Source organism: Schistocerca cancellata, chromosome 10 (assembly GCF_023864275.1).
Source record: "Schistocerca cancellata isolate TAMUIC-IGC-003103 chromosome 10, iqSchCanc2.1, whole genome shotgun sequence".
NCBI classification, from domain to species: Eukaryota; Metazoa; Arthropoda; class Insecta; order Orthoptera; family Acrididae; genus Schistocerca; species Schistocerca cancellata.
Genome location: NC_064635.1, coordinates 105,634,393 through 105,660,960, shown reverse-complemented (window position 1 = coordinate 105,660,960; position 26,568 = coordinate 105,634,393). Strand labels below are relative to the sequence as shown.

The window sequence follows — 26,568 nt, the reverse complement described above, 5'->3', positions numbered from 1 at the left end:
TGCTATTTCCAGAGGATGTTTTCAATTGTTCCTAATTTCTGAAGCATACTGAGAACAAAAACATTTTTATTTTCTTGCCTTGATAAATGGACAAGGTTATCTTTTGGTGCTTTTCATTTGTACAAAGATGGGAATAACTATTTATCATCATATTACTTCCACTTCTACAAAATGGTGCCATAAGCTTTATGACAGTATGTTGGGAAAGGGTTCAGTTCTATGGCTGGTTTTCATTTGTTCCCAGATATGAAAACCTGTTGAACATATATTTGGTGTGAATATCTGCTACTAATCAAAGTTTGATACCAAATTTATCTAACATACTAGCCATGTACTGTTAAGTCAGGATGTGGCCTTAGTGGGGAAGAGCTGCTTATCAGTTGCAGTTTCAACCACTAAAGTTCCCTGATTTCATAGCATAAAATTTTCATAATGTCTCTTAATCAGTCTCTTGTGCATGCATTGTCCAGTAATTTTGGTTCCTCAGTTTTCTGACCAAACACACTTTAGATTTCCTCGGTGAAGGAAGAAAAACAAGTTACAGGAGTACTCTAGATTAGAAAGATATATGCGCCATGTGTTGTTTCCAATTTTCCCGTGGCCTTTCTCTGTGTGCCCAGTATATTATTGTCGTATACAAACAGTTGCCATGAACTAGCAGTGCTTTGAATGTTGATCTTTAGCTTCACAGGTGGTATTTATGCAACTTCCTATACAAAAACAAAATATTTTTGTTTTTATACTCTTCCACACTCAATCAAACTAATGGTCCATCTCCCATCCTGCCAAGTCTTTTCAGAGTCCTTAATGACCCGCAAGAACATGACCGATCTCTTCCATGGTTGTTTTCAATCTCAGGTGTTTCTGAATGATATGCCAATTTTAATCGAGGATTTTCCCTTCCTGCTGTAACAATCATTGATGTAATTTCTCTAGACACATCACACTGCTTTCATGAGATCAACATTACATGGAATATAATCATCACTACTAGTTTCTACTTGTTTTTCAGTTTCGCTACCTTTGGACTCTTACTTTGAAGTACTGTACCGATGTAAATTTTCCCTTGCTTCATTTCTCAGGAGCTTCGGCGTACCCTGTAGCATCATGTGGCAGTCACAAGAAGGGTTGTCAAGTAGCTCTGGTACGCTGATAACATAGATGTGTAAAGAAACGTTACATGGCCAAAGTGGTGGCTGCTTTTTGTACAGTAGGAGATAAAAACCAGTAAATACAGCTACTGGGCTATAATTTCTACACTGACTAAAAAGTCACAAAATTTCAAAGTTTTATGAGTAAACATTGTGTCTTTATATCACAACATCATCTATACAGAGGCCAGACAAAAATACAGAAACACAGCAAGAAATGCGTGCTTGAACACATGCTGATAGTAGCCATGCCTGCAGGTATTGCTGTTGTACTTGACCATGAACTGGCCCTGTGCAGTGGACCTCAATACTTTGCAAGTGTCAGTTGTGGTCAGAACAATGTTCTGTGTAGCTGTGAGTGCATCATGTCGGAGCTCAGTGAATTCGAATGTGGATGAATTGTTGATGCTGGTGTGGGTGGAGCGTCTGTAACCGACGTAGCCAAAGGGTTTGGTATTTCAGGAGGCACCATAACGAAGATTTGAATCACATACAGGGAAGTTGGAAAAACATGATTCGCTAAGTCACATGTGTAGTGAATTACAGTAACAGATGTTCATTGAAGAGAATTGTGATGAAAAATGATGACAGCTGCAAAAGTCACCCCAGAACTGAATGTCACTCTCGATAACCATGTCAGCAGCAAATTTGTAGTTGATGTTTAGGTGAAAATGTGGTGCCGAAACCATAAAACCTGGACTGTGGAGCAATGGAAGAAAACCATTTGGTCACACTGTTTCCAACTTATGGCAGAGTTTATCTCGTTTACGCTGACCCGAGACTGTGATGCACACTGCTTAGTGCCAAGAATGAAACATCGTGAGGGTTTGGTGATGATGTTGGCAGCCAGATGTGATATTTCTTGGCCTCCACAGTTACTCTGCAAGGTTGCAGTACTTCGGAGGATTATGTGACCGTTTTGGCTGATAATGTGCATCTCGTGGTACAATATTTGTTCCCTAATGGTGGTGATGTGTTCCAGGAAGACACAAGCCCCAATTCGCATGGCTTACATCATCTGTGACTGGTTTTGTTAGCATGAGGACAAATTGTCGCATTTCCCCTGGTCACCACTGTGTCCAGATTTCATTATTATTTAGTGTTTGTGATGTACTTAGAAGTGTGCCAGATCTCGTCCACCCATCATCGTTACCTTAACTTGCCACTATTTTGCGGGAAGAATTGTATAAGATTCCCTTGAAAACTATATGTGTCCTGCATTTATCCACCATGAGATGACTGAAAGCTGTTTTTAATGCCAATGATTTTCTTACACTGTATTCGGCATGGTATTATGTTGTGTTCTTGATGTTTTCATACTTAAGAGTTGTTCATTTACAGTTCCCCCTTTCCTGTTCCAGTCACGAATTTTTGCCATCAAACACATTTCGTTATATCGATACAAAACATCATCATTGTTCTATAATGATACATATCTATGATTTGGCTTGCTTTCTAGATCTAAAAACAGTTAATTACAAAAGATGTTGATTTTGCCTTTGCTATTTTTTGTTCAACTTTCTCTCACATCGGGAAAAGCCGTACACTTGTATGTTTTGAAGGTATTCCCCATTTGGCAATGCTCTTTTCCACCTAACCCACGTTGTTTTGCAGAACTATACATTCCTGAATGTGAAACATGACCTTATGTAACACCAATAGTTTCTGTTTGCGTACTTCTTGATAAACATGCTATATGGGTTTTGTCCGAGGTGTGTTGCCAGCTTAAGTGCGAGTTTTGGTTTTCCCTTGCTCTAAAAATGTTCTCTTCCGCTGAGAATTGTCATACGTGTGTTATGTTGTTTAATTACATTACTATGTATTTATTCAGTGTGTAAGTGAAACTAAGAAATATTGGTGAAGTTGAAAAGCAAACCAGACAGATACCAACAATCTAGTATACACCAACTCAGTTGCAGGGACTCTGACAAAATCTAAGTTGGGAAGACTGACAGAACATTTGAAACAAAATACAAAGAGCACAACAGAGTATCGAAATACAGTACAAACCACCCCCCCCCCCTCTCTCTCTCTCTCTCTCTCTCTCTCTCTCTCTCTCTCTCCCTCTCCCTCCCCCCCTCTCCCCCCCTTCCATTTCACCCCTCTGTCCTCACACCTTTTCCCTGTCTCATTACCAAATCACTCCCCATTTCTCTTCTTTACATCAGCTGTTCGCCCGTCTTTGGCTGCAGCCTCCCCCCTCCCCCCTGTTGACCCTTGACTTTCAACTCCATCATAACTACTTTATTTCACAAATACATTGAATGGATACATAGTAACATAACGAAGCAACACAGTAGACAAATGACAAGTTACAGAGTATTTTGGAGCAAGACAAAGCCAAAACTAGCAAAGATGGATTTAAAATACCACTAACAAAGTCAAACGTGCCAATTCATGCAGCTTGTCTACGAAATTTTGTGCCTGTGTAGACACTCTCACGTTGGTTAAATTTGTCTTCTAAACCTCGGGCTAGCATGCCTGTGTATAAAGTGCGCAAATCACGAATAACATTGTATTGTACCATTCCATTCTTGTTTTACAATTAAGAGTCGGTACCTGTTCCTTCACTATTGCTTCAGCGAACACAGTGATAAGTTGTGTTCTCATGTATCCAAGTGAGCACCAGTAATATGAAATAGACAGCATACTAGGTGAGAAAAAATGTACAGTCTTCACAAGAAAATGACCCAGCATGATCCCACAATGAGGCAGTTATCTAGGAGATGATTAGTAATGAAGTAAGTGGTTGGCATAGATCTGACGTAACTATGTTGTTTAGTGTTTCTGGGGGGGGGGGGGGGGGGGGTCATTGCTGTGGAGTAACACTTGTACGCGGCAAGAGTGTGAGATAGTGAAACTTTATTTTATTGTTGTGTAATTAAACTGTGAATTATCTCATATAAAGTAAGTTTATTTTATTGTTGTGTAATTAAACTGAGATTAAACTATGATTTTACTCATACATCTTTACTTTCATAACATATAGACAGCTATTCTTTACTTGTTTACAAAGCACACCATGCACCTGCTCGTGTTATGAACAAATGTGATTAACACTTGGTGCGGTGCTCTGTTGGGGCAAGTGAAAAGTTTCAACGGCATCATTAGCATGAGTGTGCCTGTAATGTAAAACTAAAATTACACTCTTGTACCCTCCATTGTTAAAAGTTTTTGTGTGAGTTATGAACATTGCTACATATTATGAATCCTTGACTTTTTCTTCTGTTGCAGCTGAAGAATCTGCCCAAAGTATCAGAGACAAAGCATTTTAAGGTGAGTACCATGTGTGTCTCAAAATACTTTTAGTTCAGTTGCGCATTGTATGTTAAGACAGGCTTCTTTGACCCATTGTATTATGTGAATGTTGCTAGTTTTTTAAGTGCAGTATGTTGATAATTTAGTGACAATATTGTGGGGAAGGCGAAACAACACTTAGAAGATGCGAGAAACCCACTAAAGAGACAGCCTGCATTACACTTATCTGTCCTCTGCTGGAATGTTGCTGTGCGGTATGGAATCCTTACCTGGTAGGATTGACGGAGGACATCGAAAAAGTGCAACGAGGGGCAGCTCGTTTCGTGTTATCGTGTAGTAGGGGTAAGAGTGTCATTGATATAATACCCAAGTTGCGGTGGCAGTCACTGAAACAAAGGCGGTTTTCTTTGCGGTGAGATTTATTTACAAAATTTCAATCACCAACTTTCTCTTCTGAATGCGAAAATATTTTGTTGACACCCACCTACGTACGGGGTAATGATCATCGTAATAAAGTGAGAGAAATCAGAGCTTGAACAGAAAGATTTAGGTGTTCCTTTTTCCCACGTGCCGTTCAAGATTGGAATGGTAGGGAAGTAGTATGAAAACTGTTCGTTGAACCATCTGCCAGGCACTTAAGTGTGAATTGCAGGGTAACCATGCAGATGTGGATGTTTTGATGATGCAAGTATCCGCTATGTGTTGTTTTTTAGTCTTGTTTCTGTATGCATGTGCAGTTTGATATCATTCTGTTTCTTTCATGCCCCTACACCATTATGTAGCATGTGCATTATTAGTGATCCATTAGGCAACAAAAGGAATTTGTGTGGGCAATTATTTTGACTAGAATATGTTTTACTTTGTTCCATTACTGTTTATTATAATGGATCATGTTGACACTATAGTCAAATCAGTAACATTGCCCCTCCCTTCTGGAAATAAAGTGTTAATAACATAATCTCGTTTGATGATCTTCTTTTACAGTAAGTCTTTTGAAAATGCTTTATTATTTCTAGCAGACACTTTGGCTAGTCTACCTATAGGCTTATCTGGGGCAGGCATGTCTAATGGCCTATGTTGTTTAGGTATTATATGGATTATAGTCTGTATGGATTCTTGTTTCTGTTCCCAGTTGCTTAATTTTGTATTTGCTATTATACCCATTGCTATTTGCTGTTGTGTATCTGGTATTCACTCATGATAGTGTACACTTCAGTTTTGCCCATTCAGTTCAAAATGAGAGGTAAAAGCTGTTGTTCTTTGCTTGCATATTAGATGAAAAGCACGTTTGTTTCTCCACCTGTAATGTCAATAATTGTTAGATGTTAGCATATTGTATACAAATTCATGATGTTTTAACTTCAAGTTCTCAAGTCAAATTTAAGCGCAATATTGAATTGTAATTTATGATTCCATTGATAAAACTGATGGCAATATTGCATCAAAATGGGCACAGTGAATAAAATTTGATGAGCTGTGCTGATCTTCTCAGGTAGACCAATTTGTCATTTTTTGCTACTACATTGTTGTTAAGGTGATAATCACACCATTTTTTTAAAAAAAGTGAAATACTCTTATTGTATTGTAATGTTTTATTTTGAGAATGGTGAATTTATCATTTGCAGGTTGGCGAATATGTTGACTTCGTGGATACCTTGATTGGAGCGTGGTTCCAAGGCAAGATTAAAAATATCTATGTGGAGAACCAGGCACGTTTTGACGCTTTCAGGAATGAAGTAGACCCTCCCACTCACAAAAATGGTATTTTGGAAGATAAAAGTACTGCCAACAAAGGCTCAGGTACATTTAAGAAGGATTCTAAAGAGGAAACTTCAGATGAAGAAATGTACGAAACAGATAGTGGTCGTTGTAGTAGCCTCGGGATGGAAGAGAATGGAACGAAAGGTAATGAAGCCGCAGGGAATACACGTGAGTCGAAAGGAACGGTGCAAGGAGAGTTGCAGGATAGTGCTCCCGATGCCTTCCCTGAGAAAACAAATGTGGCGAGTGACACCGAACATTCTGAAAGCGGGGACAGTGGACACTCCTCTCATACGTCAGTTAAGAAACCATCACAAAGGAATGGAGACGCCATGTCCAAGGGAGCTCCGGGTGATGAAAATAAGCTGGATGATGGCTGTGTATACGAGATAACCAACCTCAAGTTAGTATGAATGCTTGCAGAGGTGATTTATTGCTCTAGTTGTATCTTGGTTCACCTTAATGCATTTGAAGTCTGGTAGTTAGCAACATAATGAGTTATTGCAAATAACTGAAGCAGTTTTAATACATGAACAGCTGGCATTTTCACCATGTATTTTGAGAACACACTAACCTTGTTTATAACACCTGGAAGATGGTGTTTTATGTTAAAATTCCATAACCCCTGGTAAACCAGTATTTAGGATTGTATTTATTTATATGAGTTACTTCAGTTATGACTTCTCCACAAGATGGGTTTTGAATGTACATTAAATTTTTGGTGCCATAATCTGGGTTATCATGCATATAACATCACTCAAACTATGGAAAGCTTCTCTCAACATCCATAGAAATATGTTATGCCTTACATCTTTCAGTTTGGGATATAAATGAGAAAATAAATTTTTTTTCCTATTTATACTCCAAATTACAAGTCGGGAGGCATAACATATTTCTACAGGTATTGAGAGAAGACTGCCATAGTTTGAGAGTGGTATTACATCCGTGATACTCCAGACACTGGCACTGAAACCTGAATGTGCATTCAAAAGCCGTCTTGTAGGCAAATTTTTGTAATAATTAAACTAGCTTGTATAAATCAATGTAATTTGTAATATTGGTTTACCTAGGATTTTTTCAGTGTCGCCATAAAATGTCATTGTGTAGATGTTATAGATCCAGAGTAATGTATTATCAAGGAAGGGGGTTAAAATTCTGCCTGTTGCTGTCCAGATCCCATTGAAAATGAATCGTACCAATATATTTTTAAACATAGTGAGAGAGGCAAGTCTTTCAACAGATGACTCAGTGGCTGCAGAACTAGACAAAAGGAGTTTGGGGGTAGAGCATAAAAGAGAGAGGGGGGGGAGGTAGAGATGTAGAGGAGATAAAGGGAGAAGAGTAGAAAATGGGGGTGTGAAGAGAATGCCTGAGTAGGGATGGGGAGTGTGGTGGGAGAAGATAGTGCGCAATGTGGACAGGGAAGTAGTTTGGACAACAACAGAATGAAAAATGGCAAGGCAGTGGGAAACAGGTTATCGGGTGTTAATGCCAGGCAGATTGTGAGAGTGCAGGAATATGCTGGAGGGAGAATTCCCATCTGTATAGATCAGAGACACATGAGCTGGGAGTATCCAAATGACCTGTGTAGTGAAGCAGCTGGTGAAGTCATTGGGTTGTGACGTGCTGCATGTTCGGCAACTGGACGGTCAAGTTTGCAGCAGTTTAGCCATGGCCATTTATGCAAATAGACAGTTGGTTACTTGTTGTGCCCACATAGAACTTTACACAGGAATTGCAGCATAACAGATACACTGGATGTTTCAAAATTAAGATTGGAGTTTTAAGACATTTTTAGCTGTTGAATGTAATAAATACTAAAAATCCTCAATACCCTGATATTTGTTTTGAAACGCCCAATATAACGTGGCTGCTTTCTCATGTGGTGCTGCCATTTATATGGTAGCAGATACCTGTCATTGCACTGTGATATGATGTGGTGGATGGGTGTGTGGGACAGGTTTTGCACCTGTGTAGACTATAATGGATTGACCCTGGAACAAAGATGGATGAGAATATTCCACGGGTGGGTGGCGGAATGCTTCTTCGGGTGATGTGGGTAGGATTTTGGATAGGATCTCCCTCATCTCAGGGCATGAAAAGAGGTTGTGATTGAGCTTTTCAATCCTTGAGTGATCAGAGGAGTGCTGTTCAGTGTTTGGTTCAACATGTTTTCTGGTGTCAGAAGAGACAATGGCATGGGAGATCGTTTATTAATGAAAAACATTTCTTCACAACACACGCCACAGACAAACGCCTACCAAAATCCCACATAGGACTTTGCTTGCAACAGTTCCAGCCTCCCTTCAAACAGTGATCCTCTGCCCTTCCACCCAGTCTTCCCCTATCTATCTTTCAAGAGTTCCTCACTTATGACCTGACCTCACATTCCTTTCCTAAATCCTCCCCCAGTGATTACAACATGACTCTTATGGAATACACAGCTGTCCATAACATGGTACAACATATCGCTTATGGACACAGCTGTCCTTAACATGGACACCACTATGGACCTTATCCTTCTGCACACAAAGGGGCCACCACAGTGGTTACGGATTGTAGCTACTACGTGACTGAGGGTCTCCGCCATCTTTCCGACACCTTTGCATTAGTCTTACCACTGTGATCCCATTGCAAAAGTCCAACAGGATGTCCAGCAACTCCTTATGGCCTTAGTTCCATCCCAAAATCTGGCACCTGAATCTATCTCCCCTCCCGGCCTACTGTTTACTTACTCCCCAAATTTTACAGTCTCAACCCCACGTCTCCATACCAGTCATCCCATTGCGGCACAGCACAATGCTTTCACAGAACAAACCTCTGCCTTAATCGACCAACACCTCCAAACTATTGTCCATAACCTCCCATCCTACATTCGAGACATTGCTCATTTTCTTCCCTGCCTCTCCAGTCTTCCTGTCCTGTTAACCGTCACCACCAACCTATCCCAACATCCTCTTGATACCAAACCCACCCTTGCTTTCCTAACTCTCCTATCCAACTGCATCCTGACTCTCAATTATTCCACTTGTGAAGGGAAAATCCATAAACAAATCTGTGGTACTGCCACAGGAACTCACATGGACCATCTGCAGCAACTTAATTAGGGGTCATATATAGGAACTCTTCTTATCCTGTGCCGGCCGGTGTGACCAAACGGGTCTACGCGCTTCAGTCTGGAACTGCGCGACCGCTATGGTCACAGGTTCGAATCCTGCCTCGGGCATGGATGTGTTGTGTTATCCTTAGGTTAGTTAGGTTTAAGTAGTTCTAAGTTCTAGGGGACTGATGACCTCAGATGTTAAGTCCCATAGTGCTCAGAGCCATTTGAACCATTTTTTCTTATCACGTTAACACCTAAAACCCCTTGTCTGGTTCAGATTCATTTATGACATTTTCGGGACTTATGTCAGGGATGATCTTTGCTGTTTTCTCCATAACCTGGACATGTACTCCCAATTCTGCTTCACCTAGTCCTCCTCAACTCATTTAGACACCTTCCTAGATGTCAGTCTCCACCAAATGTGGTCTCATAAATATGTGTGTTCATCTCAAGTACACCAACAAGCAACAGTACCTCCATTTTGACACCTGTCAAAAATTCTCTTTCTTACAGCTTTGCCACCGTGGCATACCACATATGCAGTGGAAAAGAGGACTTGCCAAAACATACTGATGTCACCAGAATGAGATTTTTCACTCTGCAGTGGAGTGTGCGTTGATATGAAACTTCATGGCAGATTAAAACTGTGTGCCGGACCGAGACTCGAACTCGGGACCTTTACCTTTCGCGGGCAAGTGCTCTACCAGCTGAGCTACCCAAGCACGACTCACGCCCCGTCCTCGCAGCTTTACTTCTGCCAGTACCTCGTCTCCTAACTTCCAAACTTTACAGAAGCTCTTCTGCGAAACTTGCAGAACTAACACTCCTGAAAGAAAGGATATTGCGAAGACATGGCTTAGCCACAGCCTGGGGGATGTTTCCAGAATGAGATTTTCACTCTGCACCGGAGTGTGCGCTGATATGAAACTTCCTGGCAGATTAAAACTGTGAGCCGGACCGAGACTCGAACTCGGGACCTTTGCCTTTCACGGGCAAGTGATCTACTAACTGAGCTACCCAAGCACGACTCACGCTCCGTCCTCACAGCTTTACTTCTCATTCTGGAAACGTCCCCCAGGCTGTGGCTAAGCCATGTCTCCGCAATATCCTTTCTTTCAGGAGTGCTAGTTCTGCAAGTTTCGCAGGAGAGCTTCTGTAAAGTTTGGAAGGTAGGAGATGAGGTACTGGCAGAAGTAAAGCTGTGAGGACGGGGCGTGAGTCGTGCTTGGGTAGCTCAGTTGGTAGAGCACTTGCCCGGGAAAGGCAAAGGTCCCGAGTTCGAGTCTCAGTCCGGCACACAGTTTTAATCTGCCAGGAAGTTTCATACTGATGTCACCAGAGCCTTTACTGATAGACATTACCCTAGCCAACTTATTCATAAAAGATCTCCTGGGCTATTTCCTACCCTGAAGCCAGTAAACCTTTCAGCCAGCATCGAGCAGCACTTTTCTGTTCACCTAGTGTCACCTTGGCCTCAAGGAGCTCAACCACATCCTTCACCAGGGCCTGCAATACCTGCCGTCATTCCCCGTGATGGGTGGGGGGATATTCTACCCGTGTCGCCCGAAGTACTGTTCCACCATCCACCCAACCTACAGAATATTCTTGTCCATGACTATTGCAGTCTTTCTCCCCATCCTGCACTCCATGGGTCAGCACTCCCTTGTGATTGGCCCAGGTGTAAGACACCCACTCATCTCCTACTGTAATTCAGTCACAGGAATCTTCTACCCAAAACGATGCAGGGCCACACATGAAAATATCCATGTTCTGTGTTGTGTATGCTGCAGCTACTGTACAGCGTTCTGTGTGGGCACAACAGGTAACCAATTGTCTATTCACATGACTGGCCTTTGCCAAACTGTAACAAACTGCAAAATTGACCAGCCAGTTGGTGAACACACTGTGCACTGCAACACAAATTACTTAAACAGCTGCTTCACAAGTTGATAACTTGGATACTCACTTCCAGCAACAGTTTCTATGACCTTTGCTGGTGGGATTTTGCTCTCCAGCATATCCTGTGCTCTCGCAATCCCCCTGGCCCAAACCTCCACTAACTAATCTCACTGCAAGCATTTGAGTGTACCTTTGGATGTATCATTGGAGTGTACATTTGGGTGTCTGTTTAGTTGTGTGTACTTTTACTAGAGAAAGAGCAAAAGCCTGAAAGGTAGTGTGAGCACTGTTTCCTGTTGTGTGTTTCTGTGTGCCACACATTGGCTGCTGCAGGTGAAGGATTGCTTTTCTCTTACTTTAAGCACAAAATTACAATAGAATGCATTTGCTAATTTTTGTAAATGTGTACATCTGTAGTTTTTGCTGGTTTTTGTTCCATGTAAAATAAAGTACATTCTTTATATTATTTACACTCTTATATGGGTGTCAACTTCATTTTTAGCATCAGCTCTGAAAACCGTGTTTGCACGTATAAGGGCATAAATAAAACGAGGAACATACTTTCTACTCTCTATTTTAATGTGACAATAAGTATCTGTACACTCACTTGGGAGAAGCAGGTATTCGAGCTGTGAAATAATTTCATCTATGTTCCCACTTTGTTTTTTTAACTTTCTGTAATACCTCTTCAGTGCACTAGCCTCATGTATCATTTAGTTTGTTTTGTAAAGTACCTCACATTGCGGTAAGACTTAGTATTTGAATAAATTTGTAAAAGATTATGCATTATTAAACTACTCACTATTCCATTTACAGTCACGTCGATGAAGCAGAAATGTTGAGCAAGCTCTCAGAAATTCGCCCGATGTCGCAAAAACTTTTGAAATTTGCAGATGTTAAAGTGGGACAGACAGTTCTGGTTAACTACAATGATAGTGAGCCAGATAAACTAGGTCACTGGTTTGACCTCAAAGTCTCAAAGGTTGCGAATGGCAGAATGAAGAAGTGGCTTGAAGGTGAACTTCGCATACATAGTCGGAGTGGATGTCAGCTGAATAATGTGAAGATTAGTAATGTCGAAAAGATATGGGTTATTGAAAAACTGGAACTGCTGAAAGACAGAAAAGATTTTTCTGATCTGGAGTCTATACAGAAACGTAAGTACCTGCAGCTGTTAGGTATTCGATGTTCCTCCACATGTTCAGTTAAGACACCACAATCATGTATGTATAGCTTTTTGTCAATAAAGATCCGTCACTTCATCTCATCACAACAGTGTCAAATTGTCTGCTGTGGTATTTTATGTTTTGCTCAAAATTTTGCTGTAACTTCAAACTGAAGTCTCAGTGTCTTTAAAAGTACTGACCACTGTTGGCATAATAAAAGAACGTTGGTAAAAGTGACATAGTGCATAGTGGACCTACCCCCAATCATTTCAATCATTTTTCGTACACTATGTACAATATATGCATCAGAAAACTTGCAGGAGGCTTGTCTGCTACATAATGTAGGCATTCTGGATTTACCTTGCTGTTTTAGTTGTTGTAACAAAAAGTGTGTTGTATATGGCAAAGTGCATTAACCGATTTGCTACTGTGTGCATGTATATATGTCCTGCTACACCATTCTGCAGGTGTTGTGGATGTGTATACGTGTGGCAGTTGGATTTTCCTACAGTGCTACAGACATCTGAATGCGCCGTGAACCACCGACCTCTCACTCCTGTGAACGAGTTGCTTTCATATCTTGGTGAATAAAAAAGTTTTGAGTATTTATCATGCAACATGTGTGCCTCATTGCATGCTGTCATTTGCAGAAAACCTTGTTTTGATATCTTGAGTCATTTGAGATATGACGATTGTGTAAGGATGTGAATGGGCTTGTTTTGCACGACCATCCTTCAGTAGTAAAACTCAATAACTTGGGAACTAAATGAAATAGTCTCCTGTTCTCAATATATTTAAAATTTTGGTATCCTGTCGAGATTTCATTCACTGTAGTGTATGAGCTAAAATTAACCGTATGGAAAGCTTATGCAATGGGTTTTTACCCTCTAAAATGATGTGCGACATTTAACTTAATTTGCTATACTGCAGTAAGTATGATGAATAATGGAAAGAAATTCAGTTCTTTAGTGAGTGATCTCAGCACAAGCGCCAGCATCTGGCAAGCAGTACAGCCATAACAAAAGCTGCCTCAGTTTGGAATGCGAAGAGCTCACCTGTAGCAGTGAAAGGGTTATTTTGGCATGTACGTAAAGCTGTGGCTAGGCTAGAGATCCATCAGTTACATCAGCCTGAAAATCCCATCTGTATCACTATTTTTTTGCTGGCCAGTTTTGATTCGTTGGACTGATCATCTTCAGATCTAGTTTTGCAGGGTGATGTTTATTCTAAAGAATATGTGTGAAGATGTTACAGCCTCATATTATGAAAAAGATAAGACTACTAGCCATACAGAGGAAACATTGAGTCGCAGACAGGCATGACAAAAAGACTGCTATACATTTAAGCTTTCAGACAAAAGTAGAAGACACACACACACATTCACACGAGACCACTGTTGACTGCTACTTTGCCTGATGGGCAGTAGGGGTAAAGAGGCAGGGTGGGAGGGTAAGTGATAGTAGGTTGGGGTGGGGGAACATGTAGTGTTGCTGTCCTATTCCAATAGGAGTCTGTGTAGTGATGGGGTGGGAGCATGAATAGGTAGTGGACAGGGATTAGCCAAGGCTGAGGCCAGGGGGCTGAGGGAACATAGGATATTCTGCAAGGAGGGTGCCCACCTGCAACATACAGAAAAGCCGGTGTTGGTAGGAAGGATCCAGATGGTTCAGGCTTCGAAGCAGTCATTGAAGTGAAACACATGTTCGGCATCTGAGTGGTCTAACGGTTTATTGCCCAGTGGCCATTCATGCTGCAGACAGCTTTTTAGTTGTCATGCTCATGTAGAAAGCAGCACAGTGATTGCAGTTTAGTTTCAGGTCACATGTGTGCTGTCAAAGGTAGCCCTGCCTCTGATGGGATAGGAGATGCCTATGACCGAACTGGAGTAGGTGGTGGAGGCAGTAGTGGCGGTGGTGAAGGACAGGGTTGGGAAGGTAATTTTGGTCTGTGAAGGGCTCAGTGAGACCCTTGGTATAAGGGGCTGTCAAATGAAAATCAAACACATGTGACAATGGGATCATGGAATTGTTCCATTAAAAAGTAATCATTACACACTTTAAGACACATTTCCCGCTAGAAGATGAGACAATCAGTTCCTGTTTCGTAGAACGTGGTTGGACACTTGACGGATCCACAATTACACCCACTCTTGCATGTCCTTATCCGATTGAAACCTACGTCCACAAGTCTTGCTTCAGGTCACCAAAGTTGTGAAAATCGCACACTGAAAGATCTGGGCTGCACGGAGGATGTTGCAGTGTTTCCCAACCAAATTGTAGAACTATAGCCTTCATCTGATTGGTAGTGTGGGTGCGGGTGTTGTCATGTAACTGAATGATTGCGTCAGACAGCATTCTTGGGGATGTTGAATTTATGGCGTGTTGCTGTTTCTGCGAAGTGTCTTCATAATGCAGCATGTTGTTTGTGGTTCCATGCTCGAGGAACTCAACAAGCAGAGAGCCACTGCAGTATAAGGAGGTCATAATGACCTTTCTGGAACTTGGTGTGAATAGCCTTGTATTTCTTTGGTGGGGGAGATGTGGGGTGTTTCCACTGTTGGTGTTGCTGTTTGTCCTCGGCCTTTCAGAATACTGTTTGAGGAATCATCGTGTTACACAATAAGTCTGCCTCCACACTGCCAATTGGATAAAGGCTGTGCTTCAGCGATTTGGTCAGAAGATATTACAGCATCCTTCTTAGAGCCTGGATCTTTCACCATCTGATTTTCACATCTTTGGTGACCTGAAGGAAGACGTGTGGACGTCAGTTTGTTGGACAAAGAAGTGCAAGATTGGATGCGCTTGTAAATCTGTTAATGGTCAACTGCATTCTACAAAACAGGAATTGATTGTCTTGTCTCCCAGTGGCATAAATATCTTAACATGTGTGGTGATTACTTTTCATTGGAAACATTTCATGGTCGCATTGTGGTGGGTGTTTGGTTTTCATTTGACTGCCCCTCATATATCTGCTCATCACTACTACTTCTTGGAATTGAGTGGCAGCTGTTGAAGTGGAGGAATTACTGGTTGTTAGTAGGTTTGATATGAATCGAGATACTGATGTAGCCATTGTTGAGGAAGAGTTCAGCATGAAGGAAGGTGGCTTGTTGGGTTGAGGAGGACCAGATGAAGTGAATATGGGGGAGTTGGCATTGAGGTTCTGGAGGAATGTGATGGGATATCCTCACCCTCGGTCCATATCACAAAGATGTCCTCAGTGAATCTGAATCAGATGTGGGGTTTGTGATTCTGGGTGGTTAGAAAGGATTCCTCTAAGTGGCTCGTGAATAGGTTGATATAAGATAGTACCATGTTGGTGCCCATTGCTGTACTGCAGATTTGTTTGTAGGTAATGCCTTGGAAGGAAAAGTGATTGTGGGTGAGGATATAGTTAGGGTGACCAGGAAGGAGGTTGTAGGTTTGGAGTCAGTTGGCTGTTTGTAAAGGTAGTGTTCATTAGTGGCAAGGACATGGGCACTGATGTTAATGTAGAGGGAGGTGGTATCAACAGTGATGAGCAGGGTACCAAGTGGTAGAACAGAAACTGTGGAGAGTCAGAGGAGGAAATGGTTGATGTCGTTTGTACAAAACGGTAGTTTATGGGTAATAAGCTTGAAGGTATTGGTCCATGAGAGCAGAGATTCTCTCAGTAAAGGCACATTAACTGCCCACAGCGGGATTTTAGAAGCATGTAGAAGGGAGGAGTGTAGAGAATGGTAGGGGTGAGGAGAGAGATATACTCAGGGGAGAGGTTCTGGGATGGGTCTGAGGATGGACTGGAGGTACTGTTGGATATGTGGGTTGGCGTCACTGTGGGAGGAGTCTCTGCCATATAATCCCTCCAGTTTAAAATCAGAGTGGTGGAGCCTCTGTTGATAGGTTGGGATCAGTTTGTAGGTGATGGATTATGGTTCTTTCTACGGATGTAAAATTGTTTGGGGGATTTTGGAATTATGGTTAGGCAGGTTTCGAGCCTAAGAAATTTTTGGAGTACTAATGAGATGATCTTGGGGGCATTGGTGGTGGATCACAGTTGTATGGGGAATGAGCTTAGGTGGGCAGGGTTCAACATTAGCTTTTGGTTGAGTCTGTTGGTAGGGGCTGGGGGAAGAAGAGGTCTTCAACAAGTACAGCATGACTGAATTTGGGCATGGGACAAAATGTAAGGTCTTTGGAAATGATTGATAACGTCTGTGAGACTTAAGCTTTTGGAGAAAAGGTTTGTGGTTGTCTCCTATCCCATCAAAGGCAGGGCTACCTGTGAAAGCAGTCTCGTGATCTACAAACAATGTGGCAACCACTGTGCTGCTTTCTACATGGACATGACAACTAACAAGCGGTCTGTCTGCATGAATGGCAGTGGGCAAACTGTAGCCAAGAGAGAGGTGGACCAATTACACATGCTGCCCAACATCGTGTATTACGTCAATGACTATTTTGCCCCCACCAGCTTCCGTGAATTGTGCAGATGGGAACTTTCTGCGGTATGTCCCATGTTTCATAACCAGCCCCTGGCCTCAGTCTTTAATAGTCTGTTTCCCACCTACCTAACCCCATCCCTGCTGCTAATACGCCCACTACTTGTCTTATTCTCTTTGGTTACTTCTCTCCTCCCCCCCCCCCCCCCCCCTCCAAAGCCTACCCTGGGTGCACAATGCCCCACACACTCCCACAAGCATTGCGTTACCTTCCCCCACCCCTAACCCGCTATTCCTCACCCCATGCTGCTTCCTTACCCCCATAACCCACACCAGGTTGCTGCTCCACCATCTACAGTTGCAGTCCAGTGACAGCAGCTGGAGGTAGTGGTCATGTGTGTTTTTTCTGCTTCAGAAGAAGGCCTTTTGTCTGAAAGATTAAATGTATACCAGTCTTTTCATTGTTCCTATCTGTGATTCAACATCTCATCTATATGGTAAGTAGAAAATCTATCCCTCTCATAATATTGTTGTTGTTTCACCCTACATCTTGTTTGTAACATCCTCGTATGTTGGAAATGATAAACATCTCAAATTGATACACCATTTTTTTATCACCTGTAGCACCACTCCCTATTCCCAAACATGTAAAATTAATTACAGAAGCTCCAACTGAATGATAGCAATATAAATTAAAAATTACATTTAGCACATACACTTGCAGCAGCTGGTTTGTAATATGCAAAACAAAGTTGCTACATACTTAATGCACCAGTCTAATGACCATGACCCAGGCTGGAATAATTACAATATTATGAAAAGTATAGTTTACTATTACTGACCCTACAACTAATCTTAGAAGATGGATTAAGGAAAGGCAAACCTACGTTTCTAGCATTTGTTGACTTAGAGAAACCTTTTGACAGTGTTGACTGGAATACTCACTTCCAAATTCTGAAGGTGGCAGGGGTAAAATACAGGGAGTGAAAGGCTATTTACAATTTACACAGAAACCAGATGGCAGTTATAAGAGTAGAGGGACATGAAAGGGAAGCAGTGGTTGGGAAGGGAGTGAGACAGGGTTGTTGCCTATCCCCGATGTTATTCAATCTGTATATCGAGCAAGCAGTAAAGGAAACAAAATAAATTCAGAGTAGGTATTAAAATCTAGGGAGAAGAAATAGAAACTTTGAGGTTCACCGATGACATTGTAATTCTGTCAGAGACAGCAAAAGACCTGGAAGAGCAGCTGAATGGAATGGACAGTGTCTTGAAAGGAGGATATAAGATGAACATCAACAAAAGCAAAACGAGGATAATGGAATGTAGTCGAACTAAATCAGGTGATGCTAGGGAATTAGATTAGGAAATGAGACACTTAAAGTAGTAAATGAGTTTGGCTATTTGGGGAGCAAAATAACTGATGATGGTCAAAGTAGAGAGGATATAAAATTTAGACTGGCAATGGCGAGGAAAGCGTTTCTGAGGAAGAGAGATTTGTTAACATCGAGTATAGATTTAAATGTCAGGAAGTCTTTTCTGAAAGTATTTGTGTGGAGTGTAGCCATGTATGGAAGTGAAACATAGACAATAAATAGCTTAGACAAGAAGAGAATAGAAGCTTTCGAAATGTGGTTCTACAGAGGAATGCTGAAGATTTGATGGATAGATCACACAGCTAATGAGGAAGTATTGAATAGAATTGGGGAGAAGAGAATTTGTGGCACAATTTGACTAGAAGAAGGGATCGGTTGGTAGGACATGTTCTGAGACATCAAGGGATCACCAATTTAGTATTGGAGGGCAGCGTGGAGGCTACAAATCGTAGAGTGAGATCAAGATATGAATACCCTAAGCAGATTCAGAAGGATGTAGGTTGCAGTAGGTACTGGGAGATAAAGAAGCTTGCACAGGAAAGAGTAGCATGGAGAGCTGCATCAAACCAGTCTCTGGACTGAAGACCACAACAACAACAGTATAATATTCCCTATGTTGCAGAGATGCTGAGTTGCACATAGGCACAGCAGATGTGACTAGATTTTGCCTATCTGCGACTCAGCGCCTCTGCTATACGGTGAGTGGTAATATGTCCTTTTCATAATATTTTAATCTAACGACATAGTTATTCATAAGCACAACCATTGCAGTCCTTCTTACTGGGTGACTAGTTTTTCAATTCCTGTACTGTCTGCGCAACTAAAACTAACTTCTTTCTTGCACTGTGTGTACTTTATTAGTAAATACATTGCATGTAATATAAAAATAATATGCACTTAACAATTACATTTTGTTGGTGAGTCAAAAACAAACCATGTATCGATCTGCTAAAGTGAAGTTCACTTACATACTGGACTTCTTTCTTTCTTGCTTGCATCAGGATGTGCTACCTGGATCCTCGTGTCTGAGGTATTTCCACCTTTGATGCTGTTTTCCTATCTTTTTTTATTTTATTTGCTTTGCTACAGATTACCAGATGTAAATGCTTTTCGCAGCTTGTTGTGTTAGTCTTTACAGTTCTTTATTTGAGTTAGTTTTTGTGTTTCCTTTGCCGTTTACAGTGTAAGCAACTCTTCAACTAGATAAGAGAGAAATATATTTCGTAAATCTGGGAGGAAAAAGATAAAATCAGAAATATCAAATCTATAGTGAAACTTAATAGTGTAGAATATATTACAAGGTGTAAATGAAACACGAAACTACAGTTCTAAACAAAGAAAACATCCAAACATAATGACATTTGAGGTTTAGAACAAAGAATAATAGTTTATTGCTACACAATAATATTTATTTGGAGCATGATAAGTCTGTCAAGCAGTACTGCATATACATAAAATGTTAATACACATTATTAGGGTACAATTAATTTTAATGGCATGGTGTGCAGTGACCACCCTGGATAGGTGAAAGAGCCATTCTTGTCGTTGTCATGATGGTGTCTGGGTAGCCCATCTGGGTATTTTGAGTTTGACAGATTGGCGAGGACAAAAGGAGGCAGTCGAGGAAGTTACGTGACTGCAGCAAGACAGGTGATGTGCGTGAAAACTCTTACTGCTCAAATGAGCTGCAGGTGCGTGCGCTTGTCACAGGGCTCAGCCTGGTCTCGAGCCACAGCATCTGGGTTGTGCTGCGTGGTCAAGTGTCGATCTCTCTGCCCTCGGTGGTGAGTGTTGTCAGTAGCTGTTATGCTCAGCACATCCCAGTCGTAGAGCGACCTCACATCCCGAGGCATTCTTGACGGCGGAGTGTTGCACGAGGGGTTTCTACAGCCTACTGGTGGTGTTACGGTGCTAGCAAAGCAGCCAGTGATGCTGGCTTGGCAAAGCTTGACAGCAGGTGGCGCTTGCTGGCCGTCAACCTGTTGTGAGATGACACGAGGCACCTGAAACAAAACCTGGACCTGCATCTGGCTAGTGCTGGCAAGCACCTGTTGGCTCGTAGACTGGTCCGTCGGGCAGTGGCCGGACCCCATTGGCAGGCAGTTCGGTCAAATTAATGGCAGAGCGACCCGGACCTCGAGGTGGAGGCTGGCAAGACGACTGTCGACAACTCGATGACGGTTGACAACTCGGTGACTCACCAATGCAATCGATCTCCAGCCTAGCCAGGCAGCCAGTATTAGTATGCACCTGTTACGGTGATGCAGCTGTGAAAGTCGTGTATGCTACATGTCTTAATGCCTCACGGTTTAGGTAATCGCCTTGACAGGCAGGCGGCAATGTGCGATGAACCCATATTGCCGCAAGTAACCTGCTTCACTGTACAGAGTCAATCTGCATAGGCTCGTGTCTTTACTAGTAATTTCGGTGGCAACTGTGGTGAACTGCAGTTGCTGCCCATTACCTTTCCTGTTGCAAATTGTACACAAGAAGGATGACTGGTGCAAAGTCTACCTTATGGTCATTTAACAAAATGTGTGTCGGATGAAATAATGTGTTGCCAAACGTCATGGGACATATTCTCTGAGAGTTTATACAGTAAATCTCTCTGTGATACATAAAGCCTCTGACAGTTGATTAGCATCTCCGTGATGCTCTTGCACTCGGTAAATGAACTTACGACGAAACACCTTGCAAATTGATGTCGCCGAGTTTTTCTCTGTACGGACTGTCCTTAGAACAGAACAAGAAGGTTAGCCAGTACTATAGCAGCGGCCAAGTGGTGCTCAGCTTCACCACAATGCGATCTGGCACACAAGACACGGAAGGCCAAGTCGGGCAAGGAGATAAGGAACAAATGTTTACTGATATTTTGCTGTCTGTTTTTCAAAGCACTAATACAGCCCAGTACACTATCACTTTCTGTATCATTTCATGGGACAGCTTGATGTTTCAGCTTCCATATGCCTTTCCTTCCCTTTCTAGTGGACCAGCCCAAGTTGTGCTATCTTACCTGCTACGCTGTGCAATTGCTGGTGGCATTTTTTCGTGCTTTTTCCTTCTTTCTTGACATAATATATCATTAAACCAAATACCACACAAGAATAATTTAGAACCACTTTATCAGCGGCACACACAAAAACATTTGTTTACGTTGTTATGTTCCTTGAAACACAATAGAAAGTGCGCCAGACCTCTTAGGCGATACACTTCGTGCAGCATGTATCTTTTACATAGCAGGCATTACAGCCCTAAATGTATTGAATCAATGTGGTATTTTTCCACTAAGGCAGTATTTCTTTAGAAATGTTCTTAGTTCAACAGCTAGACAAAGCATTTTAAGTCATTATTAAGTTTTTAGCTGTATAAAAAGAAGCACACGATGTTACCACCATAAAATGCAAACACAGTGGTATGAATGTGACGTAACAGAAAAACACTGACCAATGAATAAAACTAAGGATGGACAAAAAGTTTCAGAGGCTATGTACCAAAGTAGTAATTCCATTTCGATGATTAGGGTTATTTATATTGTGTATAACGTGAGTGAAAATTCTTAATTTTTTTCAATTTTGTTGTTTTCTTACACCATATCTTCTGGCAATTCATTTTTTATTAATTTTATTAGCTTTTTTTTCTTTGTATACACTCGCATATATACCTTCATAGATCCCTGAAATTATTGGTTATTTCTCAGTTTAATTCTTTACTTTTCAATTTAAGAACAGTAAAATTTGTAAAGCAAAATGAATGTGTGAATATGCTGCCATTTTCATTCTTATGGCATCTTTTTCTGTTGTGCATTCACACAATTGTTTCTATTTCATGGCAGTAATGTAATACACTCTTTTATACTGTGAAACACTCAGTAATGGCTTAAGAAACGGAAACTAGTTGTATAATGAATTAGTCTAATAAATGAAGCATAATTGGGAAAATCCAACCTTTAATATTGGCTTTTCAAACTCTTGTGTGTATGGATGAATCATCTGGATGTGAAAACTTTCATTAGAAATTATTGCCACAGCTTGTGAACAACAGAGGGAAACATTTAATCATGTGCTCTCTTATCTGTGAATAGCTAGTTGCCTTCCTGCAGTTTGGCTGGTCAGTGTCAAAAGTTCATTTGTCTCCCCCATGTGAATGGTGTTAGTGCATTACAGCACTAATGAGTTGCATGTGGTAGCTTTGTGTTACTAGATTGCAGTAACATGCTTAACTTCCATATATTTTGCTGTAGTTATTTTCAGATATGACTGGAGTTCTGCCCTGCTGTTCTTATTTATATCCACTCGGTGTTAATAGTATGGTCTCTTTCTAGGGCCTGTTCCTGCACTCTGTGACAAGTGCAATGACAATCCTCTCAAGAGGTGTAAATCGTGCAGTTGTCAAGTATGTGGCAAGAAAAATGAGCCGTCCAAGCAAATCATGTGTGATGAATGTGATTCACCGTATCACATATGGTGCCTTACACCTCCTCTGGAAGAAATCCCAGATGTGGATGAATGGTAAGAAAGATTTTTCTTCTTTTGTGGTAATCCAACTGTGGGAAAAAATCCAGTAAGTTGAGCCATTCTTGCCACTAAGAGTGAAGATATTCAATATGTGTAACAGTTTGCTGTTATGCTGTAAAATAAGCATAACAGCTAACAAAACTACTGATACCCTAAAATTATTAAACAACGGTCATAGCAACCAAGACTGCCTTGCTTCAAAATAATCTTCATACGGTTGCTGTACCAGCCAGCCTGATGGAGTGGGAAAAGTTTTAAATGGCATGAGAGATAAATGCCTTAATAATTAAGCATATAATATTTGTCATCGCACATCTTCATTAAGAATTTGGCACCTGGCTGCATAACATTTGACTGTAGTCGTATTGTGTAAACTTTGTAATGTATTTGGTTATTATGAATGTCATTGGACGCAAAACTGTTGTTGGTTTAGGTTCTGTCCCGATTGCAAAAATGATGAAAATGAAATTGTCAGAGCTGGACATAAGCTCAAAGCTAGCAAGAAGAAGGAAAATTCCGTCTGGGTGAAAAGTGGTTACACTAAATGGGGCAAGGGGATGGCAAATGTTGGGCTCTCCAAAAGATGTACCATAGTGCCGCCTCACCACTTTGGACCCATACCGGGTGTGGAAGTAGGAACATGCTGGAAGTTTCGGATACAGGTTTGTCAAACTATACGAAGTCATTGGTTTGGTATATAGTTTCAATTATTGAAGTAATTGGTTGGGTATGTAGTTTAGTTATATTAGAGAAGTATTTCATGTATGGGAATGTACCAATTCAGTTGCCTTCCAAACAGTATCAGAAAAAATAAATAATATTAATATCTTTAAGAACACAGTTATAGAAGTACTGGAGAAAAATCCATTTTATTCTGTAAATGAATTTACTTTGTGTTGCAAAGAATACTCAAAAATATGATAAGTGACCATTGTCCAATTCAACAAACAATAAAAATGTATGTATGCAATTTTTTTTAAAATATAAGGGAAATATTCATGTACTGTTAGAAATCACTGAATACACAGTACAGTGTCGTTAATGTATTATGCTGTAATCTATGCTATAAATGCACTAAGTTGTAGAAAATTGTTATTGTATAATCAAAATGCCAAGGCCTATATGTAATGATACAACATGTATCATGGCTAATTAAATAAATAAAAATAAAATAAATTGGTTTGGTATGTAGGTTTACAGATGGGGTTTGTCTCATTTGTACTAACAGTTTTGCTACCTGTCCGGCAGGCGTCTGAAGCTGGAGTTCACAGACCGCCTGTCAGTGGTATTCATGGACGCGAGGACGTGGGTGCCTTCAGCATTGTACTGAGTGGTGGATACGAAGATGATGAGGATTTTGGAGATAGCTTTTGGTACACCGGTGCTGGCGGTAGAGATTTGTCCGGCAATAAACGTACTTCTGTGCAGTCATCAGATCAGCTGCTCACAAATACTAACAAGTTAGTCTTATATTTTCTGCACATCATTTCTACTGCTAGTTCATTATTATGGTAATCTGTAGAGCATGTTAAAAGGAACTCAGTGTGATTAATGCCCAGTGGAACTCCTCTCCATCTATACTGAGTTCGCAGCTGAGCTTAGTCCCTTTTTCAACCATAATGTACGATACCCACGGACAAAAAAAACCATGCCTAGTGGTTGGAAGAAAGCACAGGTGTACAAGAACTGTACCAGAAGTGATTCAAAAAACTACCATCCATCGTCATTGATGTGCATTTGTCAAATATTACAGAATATTCTAAGCCCAAACATATTACGGTATCTCTAACAAAATGACCTCATCCGTGGCACCCGGCACGGTTTCCGAACACGTTGCTCATGTGAAACACAACTCACACGTTTTGTACATGACATCCTGAAAGCCATAGGTTGAAGCTGTCAGGTAGATGCAGTACGTCTTAAATTCTCAGTTCGATGCACATGCTCATTGTTATGTAGAATTAACTTGGGGTGTGTACCAGGAAAGTGTGTTGGGACCTTGCTGTTTATGTTGCATATTAGGACATTGCGAACAACAACAGCAACCTCAGACTCTACAATTAGTTATGTTGTACTGTCAGAAAAAAGCTGATTGAACATTGTCAGATCTTGATAAGATTTGAAAGTGGCACATAGATTGGCAATGTTTTAAATGCACAGACCAGTAAAATTGTGCAGTTCTTTGAACAAAAAACATTGTAAGTTATGACTACAGTAAAAGAGTCACAGTTGCAAATACCTGGGGAGGGGAGTGAGTAACCTTTTGAGGGATATAAAGTAGAACGATTACATAGCTCATACATAGGTAAATCAAATCAAGTGGCAGACATCAGTTCATTGGTAGAATACTAGGGAAATAGATTATGAAGGACATTGGTGATAAAACACTTCTCCAGTCCATCCTAGAATATTACTTAAGTTTGTGGGACTCTCACCAGACAGGACTAACAGAGGATACTAAATATATACAAAAGACCAGCATGGTCACAGGTTTGTGTGACCCATGGGAGTGTCACACAGATGAAGAAGCTGTATGAGCAGATGCTTGAAGATAGACTCAAACTGTGAGCACCTGCTTACAAAGTTTCAAGGACCGACAGTAAGTGTTGAATGTTGGAATATCCGTACGTTTCACTCCAGTAGGGATAACAAAGAAATTACCAGACGAAATTACAACATAGAGGCATTTAAGTAGTCATTCTTCCTGCACTCCATATGTTTGAATGGAATGAGAAGCAGCCCTAATAATTGGTACAGTGAGAAGAGCCCTCTGCAATGCTCTTCAGTGATTTGCATAGTATCACTGTAAATGTAGAAGTGCTTTACAAAGGTAATGGCAGTTTCTCAGTATATTTTTTGCTACATTATAACCATTTACATAAGGGACCAGCTTTTTTATTTACATTCTCCTGTTTTTAATCTATTATTGGTGATAACCTCTCTATTCTACACATTGAACATTCTTGAGCAGTTAGAGATTTACACTGCCACTTCTTAAAATCATCAATGAACAAATTTTACACTACAAAACTTTGTCTTCCAATATTTGAAAGATGGCTATAAGATCTTAAAAAATATACCCTCACAGACCACTGTGGCATTGTAAAATTGTCTCCCTGTCCCACTTACCCATAATCACTGCACACACTTACTTACATTTATCTAATTGTAACTGTCTCCTCACTTCGTTTGCCAATTAGTACTTCCCTGACTTTGCATAAGGCATCATCTATACGCCTTTACAGAATGCCATAATGATACAAAATTATCTCCCTACCAAATTTGGTCGTGTGTGTGTGTGTGTGTGTGTGTGTGTGTGTGTGTGTGTGTGTGTGTGTGAACCAACATTTGCTCATCTGATAATGTTTACACACTATAAAGTTTGCTCCCTCACTGAATGTTTTTGCTTGCAGGGCGTATACGTAAAACTCAGTAGCTTTACTCGCTATGTAGCTATATTAAATCTCTTGCATCTAAGTACAAGTACACAGTCAAGCAGGTGTAGATAAAACAGTCCCCTAGGTATAACAACTGTCAGTATAGTCTGATTCCTACTGTATCAGCTTGTAACTATCTACTACTACTTTTTTTTCAGTGCCTGTCACCTGTTACATCTACCATATTAACTACATATTCACATCTTTATCTTTTCAGTGTAAACATGATTATGGTAGTTTATAGGCTGCATCCCCCCTTCTCTCTCTCTCTCTCTCTCTCTCTCTCTCTTTCTCTGCCCTGTTCATAAATAAGATGAGTGTTAAACAGTGGAAACTCCAGGTAGAAATATCAACAATGTAGGAAAACACAGACTGATACTCACCATAAAACAGATACGTCAAGCTGTGACAGGCATAATTAAGACATTTACATATAGCTTTCAGCCACAGCCATCGTCAGTAAAAAAAAAAAAAAAAAAAAAA

General features: G+C 40.8%; 1 protein-coding gene across 1 annotated transcript in view; it reads left to right on the top strand.

Annotated features, from left to right (window-relative positions):
- LOC126106670 (E3 ubiquitin-protein ligase UHRF1-like) overlaps positions 1–26,568 on the top strand; it is a 60,080-nt gene that overhangs the window by 5,076 nt on the left and 28,436 nt on the right. The window contains exons 3-8 of the mRNA XM_049913039.1: positions 4,386–4,427; positions 6,035–6,573; positions 11,989–12,329; positions 22,456–22,642; positions 23,082–23,310; positions 23,897–24,108. Coding sequence (XP_049768996.1) covers positions 4,386–4,427; positions 6,035–6,573; positions 11,989–12,329; positions 22,456–22,642; positions 23,082–23,310; positions 23,897–24,108 — 1,550 coding nt within the window. The remainder of the gene's footprint in view (positions 1–4,385; positions 4,428–6,034; positions 6,574–11,988; positions 12,330–22,455; positions 22,643–23,081; positions 23,311–23,896; positions 24,109–26,568) is intronic.